Below are 25,029 nucleotides of genomic sequence, written 5' to 3' on the forward strand. Positions count from 1 at the left end.
TGGAACTTAAAATGTAACTAATGTTAGTTTTTCATTTTTTTCATAATTTTTCACTTAAATAAATTGGCTTCAATCAAAGACTACTAAGATTAAAATTTTCAAAAAGAATACGAATCGTCAATTTTTTTCTATTACAATTAAATGCGCTAATTTTTCCCTTTCCGAAAATGTTTGAAAAAGTAGGAAATGCCATTTAAAATTTTAAAGTAGGGGTTACTAGCGATTAAGAGATGAAACTTAAAATGTAACTAATGTTTAATTTGAAATTCCCTCTCGCGATCCTAATCGACCTGTTTTTGAAAATAGATTTACTCAATTTCTTACTCAATTTGAAAGCGCTGTATAAACTATTATAGGTCTCTCTCTATTTGTTTCATAATTACTTATTCAACTTTTTGTTATAAAAAAAAATCACTGTGAAGTCGCTTATTTGCAACAAAAAAACTTAGAATACCTTTAGTTTAAGCAAATAGTCAACTTTTGGTTGAAGCACGTAGATGATATACAAGGTGTGCCAAAACGCAAAAAGTTGAATAACTCATTGCGAATAGGAAACTGAAACCCCCGGTATTATTCAATAATAAAAATAATCAGAATTAGAATATTCTATGATTGTGGGGCCACCGCGATGGCTCATTAGGAGCCATCACATTTGTTTTCTCGTTGTGTGTCGTTGGGCCCAGCCCCCTGGTCTTAATTCAGTCGCTGTCGGCGTAATTTCTCGATTTTTAAATTAATATACATGTCACATATGTGGATAAGTGGCTAGCGTCAAGTTGCCTCGCCGGAGATTTCGTTTGGGATAAGAACGCCCCCAGCTATGCATCACCAAAGGAAATTACTTCCCAATCCTATTATCATTCCATTCTGAATGGAAAAAACAAGCCATAAAGTGGCTATCGACAAGACGTGCGGTCAACGACTCGCTTCAGCATTTACATGATTCTTTACGGCCCGAAAAAGACATATCAACCCTTTTAACGTGCCATAAATTTGGATATGTGCTGTTATGCGGATAATGCTGATGGATGTCGGGGAGATAACAAGAGGTGAGACAACATGAAGGATTGTTGACACCACATAAAGAGATTAGATATACCTACGAGTGGACATACTCACAACTAGAGGTAAAACACTCTTCGACGCAAAATTAAGAGATAATAACTAAAATTTAATGGTTTTTTAAAAGTATGTTTGAATGTATTTTGTATTTTGTTTGACACTAACATAAAATATTTTGTTAATAATAATAATCAAGGACGTTATATAGTCTAACCGTCCATCTAACCTCCTTGACTAAGAAAAAATATAGATAATGTAAAAAAATAAAATAATAAATAAATTTAGTTCAGCTTTATATCCTCGTTATTTTCTAGAAAATTTGCAATAAAAACTAATAGCAGTGGCAAGATTAATAAAATGCCAATATAGTATTAAGTTTTTTTCTATTTGTTTTTTCCATATTTCGAATATTATTGAGCTTTGCAAAGCCTTACCTAAATTATTGTTTTGACATATTATGCCAACGTGTTTTTCGGTGTATTTCTTGAATTTGTTTTAAATAATTTGCATGTATTGTATCAAAATTGCTTTTTGTAACCTTTATGTATTGTTGCATGTTAGCCCTCGTCAACAGTACGTGATCGATAACAAAAAAAGTTATAACAAATTAAAAAGATGAATACAGTGTGTTGTGATCATACTACGGATTCCTAACAGCTAGCTAATGAAAAATTACTAGCAATAAAATCGTGAATTTTTTTAAGATCTGTTTTTCTTCAAAAACTGTCGTTGTAATATATATTTTTTTAAATAAACAGCACAGTAAAATATTTACCGAAAATTACTTTGATTATGTTTGATCAACAACATGCCATTGAGCATGTAATAGTTATAGGACGATATAATTTAAAAACCAAAATTTTAGGGCGCTTTTTTGAAAACTGGTGCATTTTGTTGCAATTCTATAAACTTGCAAGTAACCACCACTGACGCACTTATTTACATCTTCACTTTTCATACCTACTTTTTAAAAATCGAGTATTTCCATAACCATATTTATTAGAATTCTTGTTGGACATAATAATTATTATTACATATTAACTTTTTCTCCTCGTTTTTTTCCCAGCGTAACTGTTAATAATTAAACAGAGTTCTATTTTTCCTTATCATTATACTTTTACTAGGTATTATAGTAAATTCAGGCAAAGAATCGACGAATTAGTTTAAAAATGGTATTATTTGTGTTCTTTAAGAATATTTTTTAAGCACGTTTTTATTCTAAAAACTGTTCTCCGGCGAAAGTTTGATAAAACCGGGCCGAAGAGTCACACTATAAAAACGAAAATTAATGAGTTTTGCAATTTTTGAGCAAATTTCGTTTAAAACTAGCCAAAGATTTATCAATTTAAGCCAAAAAGGACAATAAATTTAGCTTTTTCGAGTGTTTAAGCATGCTTCGTTAAAACTACATGAGAAATCAATGAATTTCAAGAGTATTAGGCCCGGTTGCTCAGTTCGAGCTTACACCGAGTTTAACTATAGGCTAAGTTTATGCCCACAAGAATGCAGAAAAATTGCCACACAAATTTTTACCTAAATTCTCACTTCATTTAAATAATTTTAAAAAACCATAACAAGCTCAAACGTAAGAATAGTACCTATATGTTTAAGCCCACTTTTATAGCAATTTATTGGACAAGACCCTTCGCTTAAATAAAGTCGAGATAAACCGACAAGTTCCTCGGAATCCCACCATGAAGTGATAAATGTTGTTGTTCCGGGTAATGCCAACAGTTAAAACCATTTAAAAAGGAATAAGTACAACCGGTTGAAGTCCGATAACATCTTGAAATTTCTTCATATAGATACGTCTCAACGAAAATTTAATTAGAAAAAATTCTATCATGTTTTCCACTAAGCATTAATCAACGAAACGAAAACAAATAATTTCTTTTGTCGGCCGACTCAACCCTCATCAGTCGATTATTGACCAAAATTAGATTATTTCAAAGCTGTAATTAAGACATTTATTTCGCTTCAAGTGATTATTCAACGACTCATCAATCACATTCCTGTGATAAATGTGTTTCATAGGATCTCTGTGGTTTAGTTTAAGGTAAGTTAGGCAACCAACTTTACAAACCTAAGCAAAAATGGGTATTTCACAAATCTTTGAAAAATAATAAAGTACTGTCTGGCATATCCACCAGAGGTCAGCCGCTTCGCTGATTTCCATATTTAAACAATAAAACACCATCCTTTGCATTACATAAGTTTATTAACCAACTTTATACAGAATATATACAAAAAATGACCGCTGCTTTAGTCGTAATTAAACCTCCTGCCCCCATCGAACCTGAACCCGTACGCCGCTGCATTTTTGGCATCAACGAGCGCCGGATTCCTGAACTTGTAGAAACTCCCGTGCGAATGTGCCGCCCTTGAGCTTCCCCCTTCCTCTCCCCTTGGATAGAATGCCTCGAACGTCCCCTTCGGGGGCAAAACGGAACTAACTTCCGGATCCGTCGGATCGTACGCCTCCACAAGCAGCAAAAAACCCAAAAAAACTATCAACATGTTCACTAAACAGCCGGCCATGGAAACTTTCTCCAGAGGTGTGGCTACGTCACATGACTTCCGATTCCGGATCCAAATCGACGGCTTTCCGCCGTTTGAACTGTCTTTTCGCGCCTTTCAACTGCTCCAGTTTGCGTTTCTTCGCCTCCTTTTTCTTCTCGTGTCTCTTGATCTTCTTTTTAGCGAAGCTCTCCGGATCGGTCACGGCCAACTGCGTTCGCGAACGCTTACGTTCGGCTCGCTTGACGGACAAGTTCTGTTGGAGCTGGGACAGGGTTTGGGTGTAGGTCTCGACACCGATGCGTTTTTTGAGTAAAGTACCCACTTCTTTGGCGAGGTGTCTCAAGGGGGCGTTGCTTTCCTCCACTGTGACCATTTCGCGCACTAGAGGCGCCAACAAATGAGTCACAATTGGGGTAATGGTGTCTAGATCTAGCACAGTCACTACGGCAGCAATCCATTTGAAAACTTCGGTTCGTAAAACGGTACCCGAACCCTCAACAATTTCACTATTTACGATTTTCCGCATACGCTTCACCAACCACAAAAGATTAATTTTGTCACTTGTCACTTTTTGTAAAACCCGCGCTACGAAAACGAGATTCTTGATTACTTGTTCCGCCAAGTCCGCCTTGATATTGCCGGGTTGTAATTGGTCGCACAAATCCAAGGTCAGTGCTTTGATGGCTGTGATTGGCTCACGCGTCAAGTAGCCACTCCCCCCTGACTCACCATTGGCTACTAAACGCGCCAACTCCTCAATCTCGGTCTGAGCCAATACGAAACCGAGGAATTGAGCCGCAGCTAATCTCACCCAATCGTGTGGATATCCCAGCAAGCCCTGGATGTGTTTACTCAAATCTTCGATTTCTTCACGTTTGAAGAAGTTTGGACAGTTGTTACAAATTTTGAGCAACATTTGTAGCAATTGGAATAGGTGGTGATCCTTGATTCGTTCCGCTTCTTCATCTTCTTCTTCCTTTAATCCGAACTGTTTCAAGACTAGAGGAAGAAGACTTGGTAGTCTTGACTCGAATAAAGCCTTCTCAACTGTTACAAAAATTCCGCATAATTGAGCGGCAAGTCGGCGATGACTTATCTTCTTATCCTTGAGCCAGAGAAGCACAATATCGTATAATGCCTCACAGTCTTTTCTTCCTAATCGAGACAAGAGTGAAGAAAGACACTCGGAGACTTGTTTGCGACACTCCGGTGCCTCGTCATTGACCAGACGCGCCCCTAAGGTCACGAAAAGTGTCCCCGAGTATTTAATCAAATTTTTCTAAAAAAAAAAATTAATAATAATAACAACAATAAAAATCTGAAACACTTTGGTCTAGTACCAACCTTAGGAAACGAAGAAATCAAAGTACTGATCATCTCAATGGCCGACTCTCGCCCATACTGCATCTCATAGCTCATTTGATTCAAATAGAACGAAACATGATTTTCCACTTGGTGGCCCAAAGGATAATCCAACAAATACTGATGAAAGACAACCCTCGCCTGCACCCTCACGTGACTCAGCTCCGACGTGATACTCAACTCGGCCACTTTCGCCATCACTTCGTGTATCTCCGGCACGACTAGCTTCCTGGCGATAATGGCCTTGAGAAGGTTAAAAGCTGTAGCTTGTCGGTCATGATCGTGCATATCCTGCTCGGCATAGAGTAACAAAACCTTCAATTGTTCCTTATCAATAGTATGATACTTGACGTCACGCACAAGCACCGCCATGGTCTGCAAAACAAGCGTTAGAAAAATTTGGCGCCCAACGTGGGGCCGTCACCTTAAACGCGGCAACCACTAGGTCGAAATTATCGCCTTTGCTGAGTCCAGCAGAGGCGTATTTGTGCAAAATCTCGAAAATACTTGACGAGATCGTTGCGATTTTGTCTTTGAGAGAGGGTAAGTCGTACTTCATGACCCACGTGAGGCATTGGAGGGTCAAAGTGCTCAACTTGACGTGTTTGGAGGTGAGACAGTTGAGGAAGACTGGGATAAAGGGGTCAAGGAACGGGTTAAAGGCCTCGTCTTTTAATTTCTCGCGTTTCAGGAGGACGTAGCAGAGACGCAAACCAAACTCGACCAGTAGATACGCGTTTGTTTTTAGTGACGACTTGACGTTGCGAACGCCCGAACGACCAGTCGGTGCTTTGGGAATGATGTAGCAATCAACACGCTCGCGTTGCTTCTTTTGTTTTTCTTTGTCGCTCAACTGGGGCTTGGTTTGGGCGACTAGTTCGGGAATGCTTTCGGATGCGGTACCGTAAGCAAAAATCAGAAGTGACTTGATTTCGATAAACTCATTATCGACCAGACCTAGAGCCACGTGACGGAGGCACTCCTCGGCCTTGTACACCGTTTTGTACGAGTGTGAGGCTTGTAGGACGTTTTTGATTGGTAGAATGAGGTCCATGAGGCACTTGTCGGTGATGTATTGTGCCAAAATTTGGAACGTGTCGAAACTTTTGGTGCTTTTGGCTTCAGAAGTCTTGACTGCAATCTTGGCGACTTCTTTCTCCTCGGAAAGGCTCCCAAACAAGTCGGCTTGACACAACTGCAAAACTGTCAGAAGAACTTTATCGATGTGGTAAGCCTCAAACATGGGTTTGAGGCAATTGAGGACTGCGTGAATTGTAAATATGAGGACATGGACTTGAAAACCACGGTTTAAAAGAGGAGTCATTTCGCCCAAAAGCAACCCCAAATAATCGGGACCTAAGGTCTGCATTATTTTTTGTAACGTCTCTCGTGTAACGCGCCGGACACTCTCCAAGTGTGACTTCAAAAACGTACAAAGCTTCATGAAAATACTAGAAGTGGAACAATTATTCGCCCCTTTCGTACCATTTATAGTTATAACTTACCCAGGCAAATTAGCTTCGAGTATTGCTTTCGGTAATCTTTGCAACAACTTAACCAAAGCCAAAGATATGGGCACTCGGAGCAAATCTTCCTCCTCGCGTTCGGCACTTGTTTTCTTGCGGTTGACTTTATGCGAAGTGTCATAGTGAGTCAACTCGGCCAAGGATCTATGCAATTGAGGCAAAAGCACGATTTGGATGCTTCGAGTCACTCTTGTAGCTGTTGATTTGCACAAAACTGTCACTTTCTCACAAAGTTTCACACTTTGATTATCATCAGCGTCCTCTTCCTCATCCTTTAGAGCATCTCCATCATCTAGAAGTGGTTCCTCGTCTAAATCTTCACTTTGATTTTTCTCCTCACTGGGGGCTACATCCTCATTCTGTGGTTCCCCTTCCTCATCGCCACCCCTATCCTCATGTTCTAGACCAGTTTCCGGTCCTAAATCTTCAACTTCCGGTTTCGGCGCGGTCAAGGCTACATCCTCCCCAGCTTGCGCCTTGCTCAAATCATAATGGAACGCATCCAAAATGGCCACAGTCACCCGAACCAACTGTTTTTGATACTCGACGCTTCTCCCAAGCTTCCGCAAATAGAATTTTAAGAGACCTTCGTATTGGTGCCATGGCAAGATCCTACAGATCGTTCCTAAGCACTCAATCGACGCGTCAATGACACTGTTTTTACCCACGTATTTCTCATTACACAAATAGTGCGAAGCCAGCGGTAAAATAAATTGAGTCAAAGTGCGAATATTGGGCAAGTTGGTCAAATCTTTCGTTATCGAGCAAAATTTGAGTAAAGCCCTTGCGTGTCTGTGAAGCTGCAGATGCGTGATATTTTCGAAAAAATCAACCTCGGGGTCACTTTTATTGGTGTATTTGTTCAAATCGCGCAACACCACGTGACTATCGGGACATTCCTTTGCCAAATGCCCTAGTAACAGGATACAATCGTTCCGGAAATCGTCATTTCGGCTCTTCATTCCGTTCCGAACCAAATTAAAAATAGTGTCATTTAGGATGTAATCCACCTGTTTTGGATACTTGTTAATCAAGTAGGGGCACAGTTGTTTCAAACAATGGGTCGAATTCTCTTTCATCGACAGGTCCTTCTCGCTTTTGAGCAAATAGTAGCAATTATAAGCGAGTAAAACACCAAGATCTAAGTCAATTCGTCCCTCATCTATCGCTTTGTGAACCTCTTTAAACGCATCATGGCGGCGTTGGAAATCGGGTTGGTCCAACCATTTGGTGTCAAAAGCGTTCAAACCGTCAACCAGATCAGGTCCAAACTCTTTCAAACATATTTTAAGCACTTTGACTAGAATTTTGCGACCGGACGCACAACTGACTTCGCCAAACAAAGGCGTTATTTGTTTTAAATGTGCACAAGGGTTGGCAACATTGCCAACTAGATTGCTGATGGTTGTCAATAACTGAACTACGATTTCTTCACCAATCGGAGTCGAGCAACGTTTCAAAGCGAGTGGAAGCAATAATTTGAGGGTGGTATCACTAATATCAGCTTCCCACACCAACTCTGATATCCACGACAAGATGAAGAGTACCCTCTGATTCAAATTCTTGTTTTTCCCATCTAGACGTCTCTGGATCTTTTCCAAAATCGACGAAACAAAAGGTAAAAGTATGCAACTTCCGTAGTTCAACTTGTCGTCTAATTTAATCCGATCGAGGATATGTTGAGGGACTGGTAGGAGGTTATCCACTGGGATTACAAGCTGCAAATCCTCTTCGTCGGCTTGTAGCGTCAACAACTTCTCGACCATCTCCTCAATTGCGTTAACCACAGTTATGTGACTCTTTGGATTGAGTAACAACCGAATAACGTGCGGAAGAACATACTGGTCTTGTCTACCATCCTCATGTTTGACCAAAAGAGAGAAATATCGCGGGTTGGAACCCCATTGAACGAACAGTTTTAGTAAAGTTGTGGGACTATGTATTCCCTCGACGTTCAATTTGTCCAAATAAGGCCAAACAAAAATGTGGAAAATCGCATTAATTTGTTTGTTAGTCCATTGGTAACGCTCGAATTGTCCGAAGAAACGTTCCACTAGTTTAATTGCTCCAGTCCTCAAAGTCCTCAAAATGGCCAAATAGCCTGCATGGACGTTACCGATTTGGCCAAAAGCGATTTTGAGGACGCCTCCAATTATTAATACTATTTGGAGTATGAACGTTAGGAGTTCATTTCCCATCAAACCACCAAACTGGTCGAGAATAACATTGAGGAGGTTTATTGCACTTTGTAGTCTTTTCGGGGGAATGTAGCTTTCTAAAGTTATGGACTCGAGTCCTTTAACCATAACTTGAGGATCATCGTCCAAAAATTTCGAATAGTACTGAAAGGCCATTTTGACGAAAGCCAACATTTCTTTGTCTTGACAACCGGCCAAAAACCGGAGCACTAAATTTCGCCTCAACTGTCCTGAGGACTTTCCGCCGGTCCTTAAACCGGTTTTAGTACTCATTTTACTGAAGACAATACGAATAATCAGCGGTACTAAATCGTCACGATGTTCCTCTTGGATAGTACCACTCTCTTTATCGATTTGGAAAGCCGCCAACTCATTTTTGAAATTTTTATCATCGACCAAGTTATACAAGTGGTCCTTATACGGTGTCAAAAATTTGTGTTTGTACGTCATGATGCAGTCCAAGGCCAGTTTTTGGACTTGCGAATTTTTGTGTTGGAGGAAGTCAAAATAGAGTTTGGCGAGTTCAGGCTCACGATATATTGACTTTGGACTTCGAATTTTAGTAAAAACTGGTAGACACGTGAGCAGAACCCTAAATAACCCGTATTATAGAAACAAAACTGGAAAAAATAACAAAAAACGTACTGCAAGTTCGATTTCCCTTTTTTTGGCTTAGTTTCCTGTTTTTCGTCCTCTAACCCTTCATCTGTTTCGGTTTCCTGACTCGTATTTTGTCTAATATTCCAATTCGTGGCCACCGCTGAATTATTTTTAGTGTACTCCTTTCTAACAGTTAAGAAATTATTTTTTCGTTAAAAAACAAACAAAACCACTCACTCGATAAAATCTAGCAGCAAGTCTGACACGTCCCTAGTTTTGGCTTCCGCGATATCCGGAAACAAACCCAAAGCCTTCCATAACAAAAGTCTATAATTGGCATAATCGGGCCCTGACTTGAACTCCCCACTCTTTTTCCACAACTCATTAATTACCTCCCATTTCGCGTCAAACTCCTCCCCTTTCTCTCCCTCGTCCCTAACCCGGCCCACGACCGTCCTTAGCTCCGCCCCAAACACCTCCCAAAACTCCCCAATCTCCAATCCGTGTGCATGACCCTCAATTATTTGAACCACCGGCTCCCACAACAACTTGAAATTAATATAAAGCGTACCGCACAAGTACCGCAACGGAATCGTTCGAAATTCGGTCTTGAGGCACATAATCATTTGAGGTTTATCAAAATTTAGTTTCTCCAAATTTTGCAATTGGTCTCTGTATGTTTGAACTTGCGATTCAATTGATTCGATTTTGTAACAAATCGTAAAAATTTGAAACTTTTCTTTGGGCGTGTCGGGATCGGAGGAGTGTCTTAAATCGAATTCTGGCAAATCCTCGAAGAGGGAATAGAGGTGGGCGGTGACTAGGCGAATTTCGTGGTGGGGGGAACTAAACCCTGACACGAGATTGGCCGTGATTTTACGCAACGTTGCCATGTTTATGACGTGTGGGCGGTCCTTGAGCACCGTAATGAGAAAATCGATGGTTTTTAATGACAGTAAACTCGAAATTGGCGCTAATGTGTCAAAAATGCGGTCGAAATTGTCACTCAAGTAACTAATTTCGTTCAAATGAATGAGACACTCGACTGTGCTATTTAACAGAAATAAAACATTAGTTATGTTTGATTGTCCGGTTTCAATTTGTGTTAAAAACTTATTTATATTTTCGCTTAAAATCCCAGTCACCTGTGACACGTCTGTCAAATTCAAATGTGGCACGCAAATCAAAGCGGCGACATAATTATGAAAATCACTAAAATTCAAATGGTTGAGAAATTTTGTTTCAATCGTTTGATTCCGGAAATCGAGAGGGTATTTCCCCCATTTAGGTAAATTAATACCGCAATTAGAAAGTGGCGCCTTTTTCAAAACTAACTCGGTTAAAACTTTCAAACTGTCATTATTTAAACCAGTCTTGACGCAATGTTGCAAAAATGTGGGAAGTACCAAAGCTTCAAACGCCGAAAATTCGGAAACGTTTGACACAAAATATAACAAAATTTGCTCTTGTGGTAAATTTAAGACTTTTCGGGTAATCCCCGACGCTTGTTCTTGTGTCAATTTTATGTTTTTCGCTAGTAATAATAGAATTGCGATTTTTGTTGCTGTCTGAAGTACAAAATCGGGCAAATCACAATTAAAAATATCAAAAATTAGTTTAATTACGGGGGAATTGTTTTGTAAAAATTTGCCGTTTCGGTACTCGATACTTTGACCCAATAATCTCAAAACGAGCTCAATTTCTTTCGCGCTTTTTTCCGGATTGTTTAATAACGAATCAAGTCGGCCGATCAGACAATCCCACCAGAGTTGCCCCTTTTGCGGGTGAATATTTTCGACGATATTCTCCACGACTTTTTCCAAAATTTCGAAAAGTATATTTTGGGGGAATTTCGCATTTGAGAGGCTTTCCAGAAATAGTGGTAGGATTGTCTCAGCGCAACTGTGAAACTGGCCTGCGACGCCCGAAACCACCTCAAAAAATAATTTTCCGCAGCCGTCGACTCCGTCTTTTCGATTTTTCACCGATTTGAGGACGTGGGAGAGAAAAGTGGGCCAGTCTTTGACTTTTCGTGCAATAAAAGCGAAACTACTTGCCGCAAAATTGTGAATATAGTCAGGCTGAGAGTTTGATAATAGTGGGAGAAAGGTGTCAAACACCGTTGTGATGTCCTTAAGAAGGGGCCGCCACACAAATTTTAAAATATAAGCGAGACAAGTAAACGTCCATTCGAGTTGTTCCGTGTTTTTTGTGTTCAATAAACTGATTAAAACCTCAAGGACGGGCTTGTAATACTGGTAAAAGTCTTTGCGTAAGTCTTTCGCAACTGCTACGACAAGACTACAAAAAATATTTTTTATGGACCCTAACACTTAAACCAAAGACTTACTCAAGTAGCGGTTGTAACGATAAGAAATTTCGCAATCTTAAGTGCTTCAAAAGGACTTCAACGACGCGTTCTTTGTCCAGAATAAGTTGGGGAAGGGTGACTAAAGTGTGAGCTTTGATTTCCTTCTTGAAATTATCGAAACCCTCAGTTAGGTTAAGAATGCTCCAATTTTCCATCGCTTGGTGGAAAAAGCATTCGGAGGTCTCGTCGTCGGCCTCATTGCTGTGCCCCACTCGGTGGAAAATGTCTATGTCGATGTTAGCAATGCGTTCCGCAAAGGGTTGGAACTAGACACAGAGTTTAAAGTGGCCACTAACCAAATTATTCCAAAATGTACCTTAAATGTGTTTGAATCCTTGTGACGAATCGGTTTATTCTTCATTGTGGTTGGATTAAATTAAACTAGTCTTGATATTCAACAAAATAAAAACATGCTGCGGTCAAACATAACCTATCAATGATAAACGTAACCTCAATCCTCAAACTTGAAGAACCCAAAGTTGCCAACTCAATAATTTATCGTCAGGTTTATAACTTGCACAATAATACCAATTTTTGTAACCTATTTTGTGAATAAAGCGAGGTGTTTCATTTATTCTTTTCATGTAATCTTTGTGGCAAAGTAAATAAATAAAGACAAATTCTTTTGCACAAGTTTAATTTGGCAATATGGCTGTCGGTAATGTAGCAAACATTAAAAAGGTAATTTAAATATTTTCTTGTTATTTTATTTAAAGTATTTAAATCTTTTTTTGTGCTCTTTTAAAATACGAAAAACTAGTGCCTAAAACATTCCTGGGTAAATAAAAATACAATTTACGTTTAGTAAGTTCTTTATTATTTTCATTACATAAAATCAAAAATTCTTAAATATTTTTTATTGTATTTCTCCACACGCTGCTATTACTACTTTCTCCGTGGGCGTCCCACTCTTGGTCCCACACCTTTCCATCCTTCTCACAACGTCCATCCCACTTATAACATGCCCAAAAACCACGTGTTTTCCATCCAACCAATCCGTTTTTGCCGTGCAAATAAAAAATTGCGACCCATTGGTATTTGGTCCCGAATTGGCCATTGATAAAGTCCCTGGACCCACGTGTTTCAATTCAAAATTTTCATCAACAAATTTCCGACCATAAATTGATTTTCCTCCTGTACCATTGTGGTTGGTAAAATCGCCACCTTGACACATCTAACCGTCATTAAGGAATTTAGCAAGTAATGTTGGCAACTTAATTTCACAGCCGTAGCCCTCTTTAATAAACAGGTCCCAGCGAGCCGAAAAGGCTCCAAAATTTTTTTATTATTAGACATATTGATTTTTCCTTTTTTAGCTTACAGCTGCGTTTCTGCTGCATATTTTGAAAATATTGAGGTAGTCAGGGTTAGGGCTAGGAATTTTTACCGATATATCGATAAAAAGATCGATATATCAATATATATAGACATATCGATAATTATCTAAAACTGTCGATACACCACATGCCGATAACTATCGATAATTTATTATCAATATTCCGACAAATTTCGTTATTATCGTTTAACTTTAGTTAAACGTAAAAAATTAGATCTTCTCAAAAAAAATTATCGTACAAGATTTAATTTTTTGTACAATTGTTAAATAGAGAACTGAAAAATGTAATCAAAACCAAAAACAGTTGAGGATTGCCTACCCAAAAAAGACGGCGATTTAAAATCGACGGGTTAGAACATTTTTTGCAAAAATATTAGCATTAGTACAAAACTTTATGATTTCTGTATAATTTAAACATAAATTTAACAAAAAAAACAAGTATTTCACCATTTCAACTTTTTTAAATTTAACAGTAACATTTATTAGGTACTATCATTTATCTATAAATACCCATGTTTTTATCGCTCTATCGTAAATATCGATACTTCAATATAATATATCGATATTTCGCCAATCTTCGATATGTATCGGTGTATCGATATATCGGTATGTATCGATTATTGATATTTAAATCTTAATATCGCCCACCCCTAGTCCTGGTAACGACAATGCTCATAAATAATGTGTACTGCTGCTGAAATTAATTTTTAAAGTAAAATAGATTTTTAGTTATTAACTTTAGGCATTTGAAACTTTATGTTTTTAGACAATTTAATGACCTTTAAGAAGCAAAAACAAAAAATAGGGTGTTCTATTTAACTTTTCCAGGTTATCCAACTTTTAACAAACTTCTTAATTTTTCTACGTTCCTAATTGCAATGCGTTAAACAGTTGATACAGATTTAAGTTTGAAAAACTGAAAAAAACAAATTATTTCAAAAACTAAACAGAATCGATTACGTCCAAAACTGTAATAAAATTTAAAGTGTTCTATTTGAAAAAAACATAACTAGTTTTTTTTTTTAATATTGGGAAATCTTAAAATATACCGCAATATTTTTAACATCTGTAGCAGAAACACAGTTATAATCCAGAAAAAAAAGAAAAAGTGAATATTTCTTATGATAAACAAGTTATGGGGCTTGTTGACAATATAATTTTTCTTTGGGTAAAAAGGATACAAAGTCTGGAATTATTCTATGGAAAGTGGAGCCCTGAAAACCGTAACCCTTTTCATGGGTGCATAAACACCTAAAATTTTCTGCAGTTCTGGGGACCACATCAGCCCTCAACAGCATTGTTATTCTACCGACTTCAGTCTTGCCAATCTTAATGTCGAAGTAAACTTGAGGGTTTTTGACTTTTTTGCTGTCACTTTTGTCAGCATCCTGGGAAAAAATTGCTCAAAAAAATCAAAAAATCAAGAGAAATTTTTACGTTATCTGTTGCCTCTTTAGTTCCATCATCAGGATCATTAATAGTCTTGCCGATTGTCTCGCCTGCGTGCTGCTGAAGCCAGGTGTCTTCAGACCAAACAGGCCGTGTCGAACCCTCTTTAATTCGCTGTGGTTTGGCTAAATTGACTCTGATGGTTCTACCAAAAAGCTCAGAATCATTCTAAAACTGATATTTAAAAATTGTCCATTATTTAACTTTGGTGTTACCATATTGTCGATTGCTGCAGCCGCGTCTTCCGCACTCTCAAACTCGATGAAAGCGAACCCCCTGTGCTTTTCCGTCTCATAGTCCAGAGGGATCTGAATGTCGACAATGTCACCAAAGGGGATAAAAGCCGCGTTCAGGACTTTATCGTCGACTTCTTCGGCGAGCCCCCCGACGTAAATAGTGCGTTTGGAACCGGTGCTCATTTTTCAAAAAACATTGACACAACCTCACTTTTGTGCGAAACCTTTGACACCCTTAACGCGCCTGCGCAACTATCAAGTGTTTAACCATCATTGGATTTTTACGTAAAAACGTAAATTAATGGCATTTTAATTACTACTTGAGCACTGCCGTCCGTTTCAATTCAAGTAATTAATGTGAAAAATCGATATAAAAGTGTGCGACTTGGGGAATTTCTTTTCCCCCGATTTTGTCAAGTGTCAGATGAGTTTGACAGGGGCAACGAACGATAACTTCTCCCGTTTGTCTCAGCCATGTTGGCCTGTCTGAGGCGAAAATTCGAGTTTTGCGCGAGATCTTGAGTAAAAAAACATTATGCCCAAGTGCGATGTTAAAACTAGATACATACCAGCGACTTTTGCTTGGACTTTACTGTTGGTAGCCACAACGTTGTTCTTCTACTACCCGTGAGTTATTCCTGTCAGTGTTTATGTTACCAAATTTAGGCAAACGTTACGCTTGTTAGAGCCCGATACTACTTAGAGGATTATCCATGGGTGCCCGCGTACCAAGGAGTGATCACGTTCTTCGTCCTCGCCAATTTCACCCTCGCTACGTTCATGGACCCGGGGGTCATACCAAAAGGTGCGTAACAACCCCCTTGTAGCGCTAATTGAGCTGGTTTTTAGCCCCTCCTGATGAAGACCGCGAGGACGATTTCAGGGCCCCCTTGTACAAGAACGTGGAGATCAACGGGATTACGGTGCGGATGAAATGGTGCGTCACGTGCAAGTTCTACAGACCACCGAGATGTTCACATTGTAGTGTTTGTAACCACTGTATAGAAGTGAGTTGTGGAATTGGTTGAAAAAATTGGTAAATCCCCGATTTTTTACAGACTTTTGACCACCACTGTCCATGGGTCAATAATTGCATTGGGAGAAGAAATTACCGATTTTTCTTTTTCTTTCTCATCTCACTTAGCTTACACATGATCAGTATATTTACTTTAAGCCTAATTTACATCCTCAAATATGGTGATACTTTCTCCAACGCTGAACCAATTATTGCGTATCCTTTTCGATTTTTTTGTTACGAATTTTCAACATTCTAGCTAATTTTACCTTAATTTTTCCCAGTTTTGTCTTAATGGGTTTGGTGGCTTTGTTAGCTATACCAATTTTTGGCTTAACAGGGTTTCATATGGTTTTGGTCTCGAGAGGAAGGACCACCAATGAACAAGTCACGGGGAAATTTAAGGGCGGTTACAACCCCTTCTCGAGGGGCTGCTGGGACAACTGCTGCTACACGCAGTTTGGGCCCCAATTCCCAAGGTGATAACACTATTTAATCAGCTGTTAATCCCCCGAAAATTGGAAAACAGTTTTTTAGCAAAGCATGCTGTGGAATTTTGAGATAATCTGTCAACGACCAATTAATTTATTTTGTCAAATCTGTCAAACGATTCATGTTTCAGTCTCATAAAGCCCCACAAGTACAACGTGAAGCGCAAGCACTGCCCCCATGGCCCCATCGCGACCATAACAAACGACAGTCAGGTCAAGACCTACATGGATAACAGCAACGGCATCCGCAACATCAACTCCAACGCCTACAACAAGGTAACATCGCTAATATCTACAAATAGTCGGAAAGACAGGATAAAGCTTATTATTTGCATTTTTATTAACTTGATACCGAAGGACAATTGTAATTTTCTTTACTCTCAACTTTCGATTTGCATTAGCCTCTTGAATCAAATTCTCAAAACACGGGCGTCAATTTTGGGTCACTGTATTCGAATAAATATTAAATGTTAAAAGTATTTAACGTTCTAATTTCTCAAATTTCTTATTTTATTTCTATGTTTTTTTTTACAATTCTTGTATGATTTTTTTCTGTTAAATTCGTGCGTTCAATGAAAATTTTTATTTATTTTAGAATCTATTTTCTAGATAACTAGTTTTTAGATTTTATTGCTGACCCTCTGGAAGAAAGATTCAAACTTGTAATTTTTTCTAAATTGAACTTTTTTTAAGTTTTTTGATTTTGCATTCTCCAAAGTTTAAAATCAACACTTATTCTTTTCTAATTTTGAGTTTAGTTTAAATTCTCAAACTAATTCAGAAATAAATTAGGCAAGCTAGAATAGAGATTTTTCATTTTTTAGATGATTGTTTAAAAAAACATTAAGTTTTAATAAATTTTTTCATTTGTTTCTTTTTTTATAACTTTGATTCCAGTTAAAGACCATACTTGTGATTCAATAAATAATATTCAAGCAAAGGTTTGGAGGTAGTCATAATAATGGTATGGTAGCGCTCAGCTCCATTTGCGTGTGCGTCATCTGACATTTCTGTCACTACGTTTACATAGCAGGGCCATAGCGGTGACAAACTATCAAATATTTTTTGAGGTTACGAAGTGTTTAAATTAAAAAAATACAAAAAATACAGATTCACAAAACAAGAACTAATAAACGCAGAATCAAAAACCTAACGAAACGCAAATCACAAAACACAATAAACGAACGATAAATACTTGCGATTAACACCGATAACACTTTCGACAACCATGCGACGACGTCTATAATTTACTGTCAATGTCAGGTTGACAAATTCGTGACACTTAACGGTGTTGTCGAAGTGCACATGTATATTAATGTTCAAGGATACCATCCTTAGATACCCCTTAGTTGTTTAAATTTGCATTGTTTTTGACAATTTTTTTACAGCTTTGTGTTGGTAATGAAAAAATGAAATTGATGACGCACACGCAAATCGAGCTGACCGCCACTATACACGCCCTTATTAATTATTATTAGATGTTTCAAAACTATAAAAACGCCAACATAAATTATTAATTATAAATTATTCATGCACTTTACACAAATAATAGCTAATGTAATTTAAGCTTTCAATGAGAGATCTAGTCATTAATAACTATATTACATTTTTATCAATCTTATTAAAAAAAATAATTCGATAAATTGCGACGTAATCAAATGAATCAAATACGAACCTTTAAAGTATTTTGTACCATCCCTCATATGTAATACCTCTGAACACTTTTGGAGTAATATAGAAACACACTTTAAAAGCCAGTGAAAGGAAAAAGTCATTTGCCGACACACAGTATTTTATGTATTCTCGAGATGCGAGATTTTTTTTTATCTTAAAAGATTTTATCTGTACGTAATTGAGATCAAATGAAGTCATCGGCGAATGTGCGACACTGATTTGAACCAAAACGCAATAGAAAGATCGCTGATGATAAGATAGGTCGGTACCGCAAGTTGGTTTTACGAGTTAACGGTTGACAATTTGAAGTTAAAACAAAATCCACTTTTTTCCTAAGAGTCCACTGCAGGGCTAAAAGTATTTAATTTTTTTAGAACTAATTGTTGGAGGGAAATAACGTACAACAAACACCTATGTTTTTCAATTTTCAAGATTTCTGAATTTAATAAACCACTGATAGCATTTGGAAACACTTTTTTCTTTTACAGCCCGAGAAGAAGAATGTATCCTGTAAATAACTTTTTTATACTTTGCGTCTATAATACGTATATTATATCAGTTGGAGTATTCTGTATTGAAACCGTTAAAATTTAAAGGCCGTTAATCGTTGTTGCTATAGCAATAACTAATGAAATTCCTAGATTTTCGATTTTAACCAGTGTTAAATTTTAACTGACCGTTAAAAAAGTTACAGAATACGCGCTAATAACGGTTTAAATTATTAATTTAACTTCATGGCAAATGCTGTAAGCTGCCACAAAATTCCTTAAATTTCGAAATCAAATTTTTTGTTAAATAAAGTTGCGATGTAGAAAAAATACTGTATGATACTTCGTTTATAAGACATTTTGTTGCACTTACTTCATTATAGAGTCGTGCCCTAATTTCGAGCGTGCGGCAAAATGCGTCTTATAAAACTTGTATCATACCATAACATACTATTTATTGCAGTTGTCCCCTGGTCGAGACGGCTGTGAACTGGACATGGAGCCGTCGGCGTCACAATCGCAAGATTGCGAGCCGACGCCCCCTCTTCAGCGACACGGCTCCAAAAGCAACTTTTTTCTGCCGCCGATGGAGGGCGAATCGCCGAGACACCCCCGTGGCGTTCACTACCCGCGAAGCAGCCCCCATCCTCGGCCGCGGGGCTTAGACCCGAATCGGAGCGGAACGCCGGAGAGTTTGGGGCCCCAAAGGCCGTCGCCGACGATGCAGCAGAGGATCAAGGCGTTGGGAGTGCCCACGCCTTTAGCAATGTCTAGTCCTGTGAGGAGGTGAGGGGTAGCGAATAAATGAACGATTTGACAATCGGCTCGAATATTCAATTGTTTTTGCGAGTGACAGGCTACGTCAAAGTGCTGGACTTTGATTGGTTTATTATCGGAAAAACGTTTTTATTTATTTTTAGAGTGTCGGCATTTTCGCCACTGATGTAAACAACGAACGTAATTGTTGGTAGATTTAATGTCTCATGACTTGAACAATGGATAATAAATTATTTTATTATTTACAATTGTGGTTTTGAATACGGGATTTGTAGTCGTTGCAATGTGTACTCACCTTTGATGTTCGTTGTTAAAGAAAATAAACTACACGAGACGGCGTTGGAATTTCGAATATGTGGTTATTTTAGTGACTTAAGTAATGTTACCAAATCCAAGTAGTTTATCCCGTTATCAGAGGTGGCCATATTAATTTTCACTCTTATCACACGCCGTCTTATCTGTCATATTATTATTACCTGCGTTTGGATTTTGCGTGCCAATCAGGTGTGCCAACGTGACGACTCATTATTTATTACTTATTTTAGCAAAGAGCAGAGTAGGTTTTGCGCTTTTCTTTCGGGAGTGGTAGGGATAGGTGATGCTGTTTTGTTATCGTTAAAGCTACTTGATAAAGCGAAGCATGGTCAATTTACATAACATCAACTGTCACTTCGCTCTATTAATACCGTAAATTATTCTTGCGTGGCGCCACTTGTCCATTAATAAACGAGCCAATCAGTGGATTGATTTTATACAGCGTGTTCGTAATTGGAGTGGTGAAGGTAACCACCAGGATTCAAAACTAGTGTTATATTTTTCCCATCTTGCTACTAGTTAGTTAGCGTTTTGCTATTTTCTTGAAAACAAGCAATTTTTTTATTTGGTTCGAATTAAATCATAAATAGTCTTAATATTAAATTTTAAACACGTTTTCTCTTTCACATATACGACGATTAATAATGCTCAAAAGCCATTGTTAAAAAACACTACACCCACAAACTAAGAACAGATTGAATAATTTTAACACAGTAATAAAACAAATTCTGTGTATAGATTTTTTATTATTTATGTTTTAATGCAAAAACAATTTCAAAGTACGTTAAGCTTTATTTTATACTATGTGCTTGTTGTAAATAATATTTTTTTTGGTACGTTTTACGGTGTCTTCAAATTATGTCAGAATTCAACAAAAGCTTAAAATGATTTAAATAACACTTCCTGAACTGTTTGCACTTTTTGGTAAACTACTACAACTTCAAAGTTATAATTCTTATATAGAGTGTTTCGCATAATTTTACGAGGCCTGCGCCTGTAAAATGCCACCAACAATACATATTCCGATACGAACTTGATTACGAAATTGGTTAATCTTCTCTCGTTTATCAGTCTAAAATGATTTTATTGGTTTTATTTTTGCTTGCTAGTTGAGGAAAATATTTGTAAGTTAGGAAATTCAGTCAACTGAGACTTTTGTTACGATCTTAAGTTGGTCATGACTAGCTAGCTATTTGAATGTTTTTTTTGTTTTTAGAGCATACACACTGGATGACAACGTGATTATTTTGTTACTTTTAAATAAATTGGAAGCTCTTTGTTCTTGTTTTGTCGTATATTTACTCTCTTTTTTTCAAAATTCCCTTTCCAAATATTAAATGCTAATTTTCAGGTATTGGAGTCCTCGAGAACAAAGAACTTTCACCCGACACAATTGAGCAAAATTTCGGTTTAAAGTCAGGTAGAGTACCGAGTGCGCTACTTGCACCACCACCAACCTTGACTTGATTTTGGTTCAATTTGGCACAATTTTTGCAACTTTCAGGTGTACCTGACCGTCGCTTTGCCCCCTCCTCTGTATTTGCTAGTTTTGTAGCTCGCTTGCTCTTCGCAGATCCAACCCGAGCACCCCGACCCAGCCACGGCGGCCGGATTTCATCGGCGTCTCTGCCAACCACCAGCCGGGCAACTACTATGACTTCCAAGCACATCCCAACTCCAACCAGCGCCCTGCCATGTCTCAGGGGGGCTACGGCAGCCCTCAGCGCCGTTTCATGTCCGAGGGCGAGCTCGTCCGCCAGGAGGCGCAACTGTCCTACCCCCGCTCCAACAACACGGTGGATAACATCCGCGAGTTGGCCAACTCACCGCAGCGCGGCGTCTACATGTGGAAGGACACCTCGCCGGGGTATCCGCCCCCGCAGCACCCGGACTTCTACCGCTCCAACCCCACCAGCCCCACGCAGCAAGCGTACGCCCCCAGGCCCTACCATCCGGCCGTGCGGGGCGGCGTCGCCGTCTACCCACCACAGAGTCCGCAGGTGAGGGACAATGGTAAAATTTTGCTTTAGCCACACTCACCTTTTTTCTTATGAATAAATCATTAAATATAAAAAATATTAAAATAAATTTCAGTGTTGTTTTGTCAGTTATCATTAATATATATCTCATTTCAGTTCATAGTAGAATTGCAACAGCGCATTTGAATTTTTCGAAGTTAAAAATAAAACACAAATTGAGAAATTCTGTAAAAGAAGAGAATTCTGTGTTAAACTAAATCACAGCGACACGTTTTAAGATAAGAAAACCCACTAGAAACTCGATTTGTGCTCCATTCTACTTAAAAAAATTCAAATGCGCTGTTGAAAAATTCTACTATGAACTTACATGGGATATATGTCAATTTTTTAGCTCCCTGCGATAAATAAGCCACTGTGCCAGCTTTTTTAAATTTATTGGTGTAATAATTTATGGGTCAAGCAGTAAATTGCGTTAAAAAATCGTGTTTGTCTTTTTCGATGATTTTAACACATTTTTCAATTCACATGTGATATTTTGAAGTTTTCGTAAATTAAAAAATATTTCGGAAAACTACGTGTTACTGTTTTTGAATAAGTCAATCGTCAACACCAGAGGGCGTCTAATGAACGTAAAAAATAGCAAAAAGTTATTAAAAACCGATTACAACTCGTATGGTGTGTGGTTTTTGTAACAGTTTAGTAACAAGTTGTTAATCTTGAACAATTTCGAACCAATTACGTATCAGTTTAGACAAAAACGGCTTATTTTGAACGATTCTTTACTTTGAACAAGAAAACTTACATCGAACAAACGGAAAACGTCTTATTCTGGTACATAACGGTGTTCTCTTTTTTTTGAATGTTTGAAGCAAAAACTTATTTGTTGACGATTTGATTCCTTGTTGGAATAGCACCATCTAGTTTTGATCACAGCCATCACAATAATTTTTTTGACGTCATGATCATTTTGAGGTCTAAAAAATTATTTTGGATTTTGTTATCGGCTGCCAAAAGAATAAAAAATATGTTTTGTGTTGACCATTTTATGTGGCTTATTAATACCCTCAGATAATTTACCACACACGAATTTAAATAACTAAGATCACTAAATTAGACCAAAATTGAAATTATTTTAGACTGATTCGCTCTACTCTTTTGATGGCGATGAGGTGCTCATTTATTTTGTTTCAATTGCTTTTGAAGACCTTCCTAAACATCACAAAAATGATTCCGAAATTATATTATTTTGTTTGTTTTATTTGATTCATTTTATTGTAAGTGACATTTGATCAACATTAAGCCAAAAATCACAAAATTGTTTGTAAAGTTTGTTTTTTAACCTTTTTTTATTCTTTAATCGCGTTTTCAAACAGAATTTTATTCTTTTTGTGTGGTATTTTGTTAGACTAGACCGAAGAATTACTAAATCAAGTCGAAAATTACAATATTTTTGCATTATTGGGCGTTTGACACTTTTTATATCTAGAAATACATTTTTTTTCTCTTTTTTTTTAACAAACTGAGAATTTGGCCAAAAATTGTGTTATTTTGTGTATTTCAAGTGTTTAAAAACGTTTTGAATTAAGAATTAATTATTCGAAACATTTTGTTAAAACTGTTACCAAATTAAATCGAAATTGATGTTGTTTTCCTCTTATTTTAACGTCGATTTTCTTTGTCTTTGTTTATCAAAACCTGGCTAAAAATCACATATATAAACGAAATTGAGCTTATTTTGTTTGTTTTACTAGATTTAGATAGAATTTTGTCAAAAATGAGCCAAGAAAACCTCACTATATTGATTGAAAATGATATTTTTCCTTATTTTTTTTTAATACAGCGTGATTCAAAAGTACATTACAATCACTCGCATGGTTTTAGAAACCAGTTAGTTTTAAGATTTAAAAATGCAAATGAAAACTCAAAAAAAATCTTGAGGTAGATACATCTTTTCCTACTTTAATATTTATTTTCTGTTAATCTAATAAGATAATTTTGTGTTTTCTTTATTAGAGACGTTAAAACATCAATGTACTACAATAAAAAGTAAATAAAATATTGAAAATAATAACTAAATCTCGTAAAAACACGTATGTAAATGTTGACTTTTTATGAAAAGATAACATCGGCAACAAATTTTTATTGTCACATGGGTATACAAGGAACATTAAAGAAAAACAAATGTTTTCTGTCACTAATTTAAACCCTTTTGAATCACTGTGTATAATAGTAGTCTTTTTCATCAAATTAAGTCGCAAATTATGTTATATTTTTTCTTTTTATCTGAACATTTGAGTAGGTGCCAATCGTTATTATTTTGCAAAATTTTCTCAAAAACAATTCGGATGATTATAATGTTACAGGCCGAAAATGACTTTGTTTTCGCATTTTTGTCTAAAGACTTCTACTAGTTTTAACTACTACTTTTTAGACCTAAAAAACTGTTACGAAACTGTTTACAAACAGTTTTTACACGTATTAAATACAACTTTGCTGCAAATAGCTGAAAAATTACCAAATTACATTAAAATTGATGTTGTTTTAGCTCGTTCCTGTCGATTCAGTTCATTCAATGAACTACGAGTATCATTTTTGAACTGGGCCTAATTTACTGGTGCTAAGTCGTTCTTTGAACAATTTTACCCGTTTAAAGAGCGGCTTACACCAACAAAATTTTCGAAATTTACAATAGGGAGTGAACTCTAAGAAACTGCATGGCTTTTATATTATATATTTTTACCCAACACTAGCTGTTGTGTGGTGTAACAATTCATTTTGGACTCATAAGCTAAGTTTTATTAATTTGGCGAAAATAGGTTCAGATCTAATATTTTTTCAGCTGGGATTAGGTGAATATTATTTGTTTTAAATTGGCAGCTAAAGGTGCCTAACGAATGATGTCAAGGTGTAAGGTTTGATTGGTCACTTCATCGGTAACAGTCGACTTTGTCCGATCAGATACGAACTCACAATCCAGACTTGGACTGGTGAACTTGTGTGTGGCTAAAGTAAAATTTTACCGCGTGACAGGCGAAATCAAGCCGCATGTGATCAGGAGTTTGGTGGGTTGCAGGTGCACCGGAAGGGGGGCGTGGGGACCCCGACAGTGCCGGACAACCGGCGGAGGCCCATGTCGTTCGTGCGGGCCTTGGAGATGTCCGATTCGGTCGAGTTGACAGCCCCCAATTCGCAGTGTTCGCACTTGCCCCAGCGGCCCTCCACCCCCGACAGGACCAGTGTCTATGATATGAACTATGAGATATCGGTATAGGGCAGGTGTTGGCACTCACGCGCCGCCGAATGAGTGCATTTAGTTTCTCTGCATCAGAGACCCTCACTATTAAGTAAACATTCCGTTTACTACTCATCCCTGTGTCATGGACCTAAGACCAACCGTAGTGTGTGTAATATAATCTATATGTTATTTGTTGTTTACAATGTTTAAAAAGAATTGTTTAATTTTGTGTATCAAGAAACCGTGGCTTGTGTTGTTGTTTTACCGTTGATTTGACACGTTTTTATTGTTTTAACCTGACTGTAACTCCACTAACCGAAAGCAGCGGCTCAGGCATCTTTTCTACATGAGTTGTTGAGTGTATTAATGGTGTAAATATATTTAAGTTTTAGTAG

At 37.5% G+C, this 25,029-nt stretch overlaps 4 protein-coding genes across 5 annotated transcripts; 1 reads left to right on the plus strand and 3 right to left on the minus strand.

Annotated features, from left to right (window-relative positions):
• Positions 1-3,261: 3,261 nt before the first annotated feature.
• Positions 3,262-3,629, minus strand: LOC100142323 (uncharacterized protein). The gene has a single exon (XM_001810661.4). It carries the CDS (start codon positions 3,598-3,600, stop codon positions 3,325-3,327), a length of 276 nt encoding a protein of 91 aa, XP_001810713.2. The 5' UTR covers positions 3,601-3,629; the 3' UTR covers positions 3,262-3,324.
• On the minus strand, positions 3,629-12,249 carry LOC657455 (uncharacterized protein). The gene is made up of 8 exons (XM_963915.5): positions 11,956-12,249; positions 11,619-11,905; positions 9,506-11,569; positions 9,314-9,454; positions 6,450-9,260; positions 5,369-6,395; positions 4,927-5,319; positions 3,629-4,861 (listed from the first exon to the last, which is right to left on the minus strand). The coding sequence occupies exons 1-8, from the start codon at positions 11,998-12,000 to the stop codon at positions 3,629-3,631; spliced, it is 8,001 nt and encodes a 2,666-aa protein (XP_969008.2). The 5' UTR covers positions 12,001-12,249.
• A 184-nt stretch (positions 12,250-12,433) lies between these two features.
• cyp33 (cyclophilin-33) lies at positions 12,434-14,843 on the minus strand. The gene is made up of 4 exons (XM_001810141.4): positions 14,640-14,843; positions 14,413-14,592; positions 14,157-14,363; positions 12,434-12,813 (listed from the first exon to the last, which is right to left on the minus strand). The coding sequence occupies exons 1-4, from the start codon at positions 14,841-14,843 to the stop codon at positions 12,496-12,498; spliced, it is 909 nt and encodes a 302-aa protein (XP_001810193.1). The 3' UTR covers positions 12,434-12,495.
• A 302-nt stretch (positions 14,844-15,145) lies between these two features.
• Positions 15,146-25,028, plus strand: Zdhhc8 (Zinc finger DHHC-type containing 8). Of its 2 annotated transcripts, none has more exons than XM_008201976.3 (9): positions 15,146-15,287; positions 15,347-15,465; positions 15,510-15,667; positions 15,719-15,891; positions 15,960-16,154; positions 16,298-16,442; positions 18,792-19,114; positions 20,994-21,420; positions 24,455-25,028. In XM_008201976.3, exons 1-9 carry the CDS (start codon positions 15,196-15,198, stop codon positions 24,668-24,670), a joined length of 1,848 nt encoding a protein of 615 aa, XP_008200198.1. In that variant the 5' UTR covers positions 15,146-15,195; the 3' UTR covers positions 24,671-25,028. The 2 variants fall into 2 exon arrangements, with proteins under 2 accessions (XP_008200198.1, XP_968940.2); XM_963847.5 differs by having other exon boundaries at positions 24,473-25,028.
• The last annotated feature ends 1 nt before the right edge of the window (position 25,029 follows it).

The sequence above is a fragment of the Tribolium castaneum genome, chromosome 1 (assembly GCF_031307605.1).
Source record: "Tribolium castaneum strain GA2 chromosome 1, icTriCast1.1, whole genome shotgun sequence".
Taxonomy (NCBI): domain Eukaryota; kingdom Metazoa; phylum Arthropoda; class Insecta; order Coleoptera; family Tenebrionidae; genus Tribolium; species Tribolium castaneum.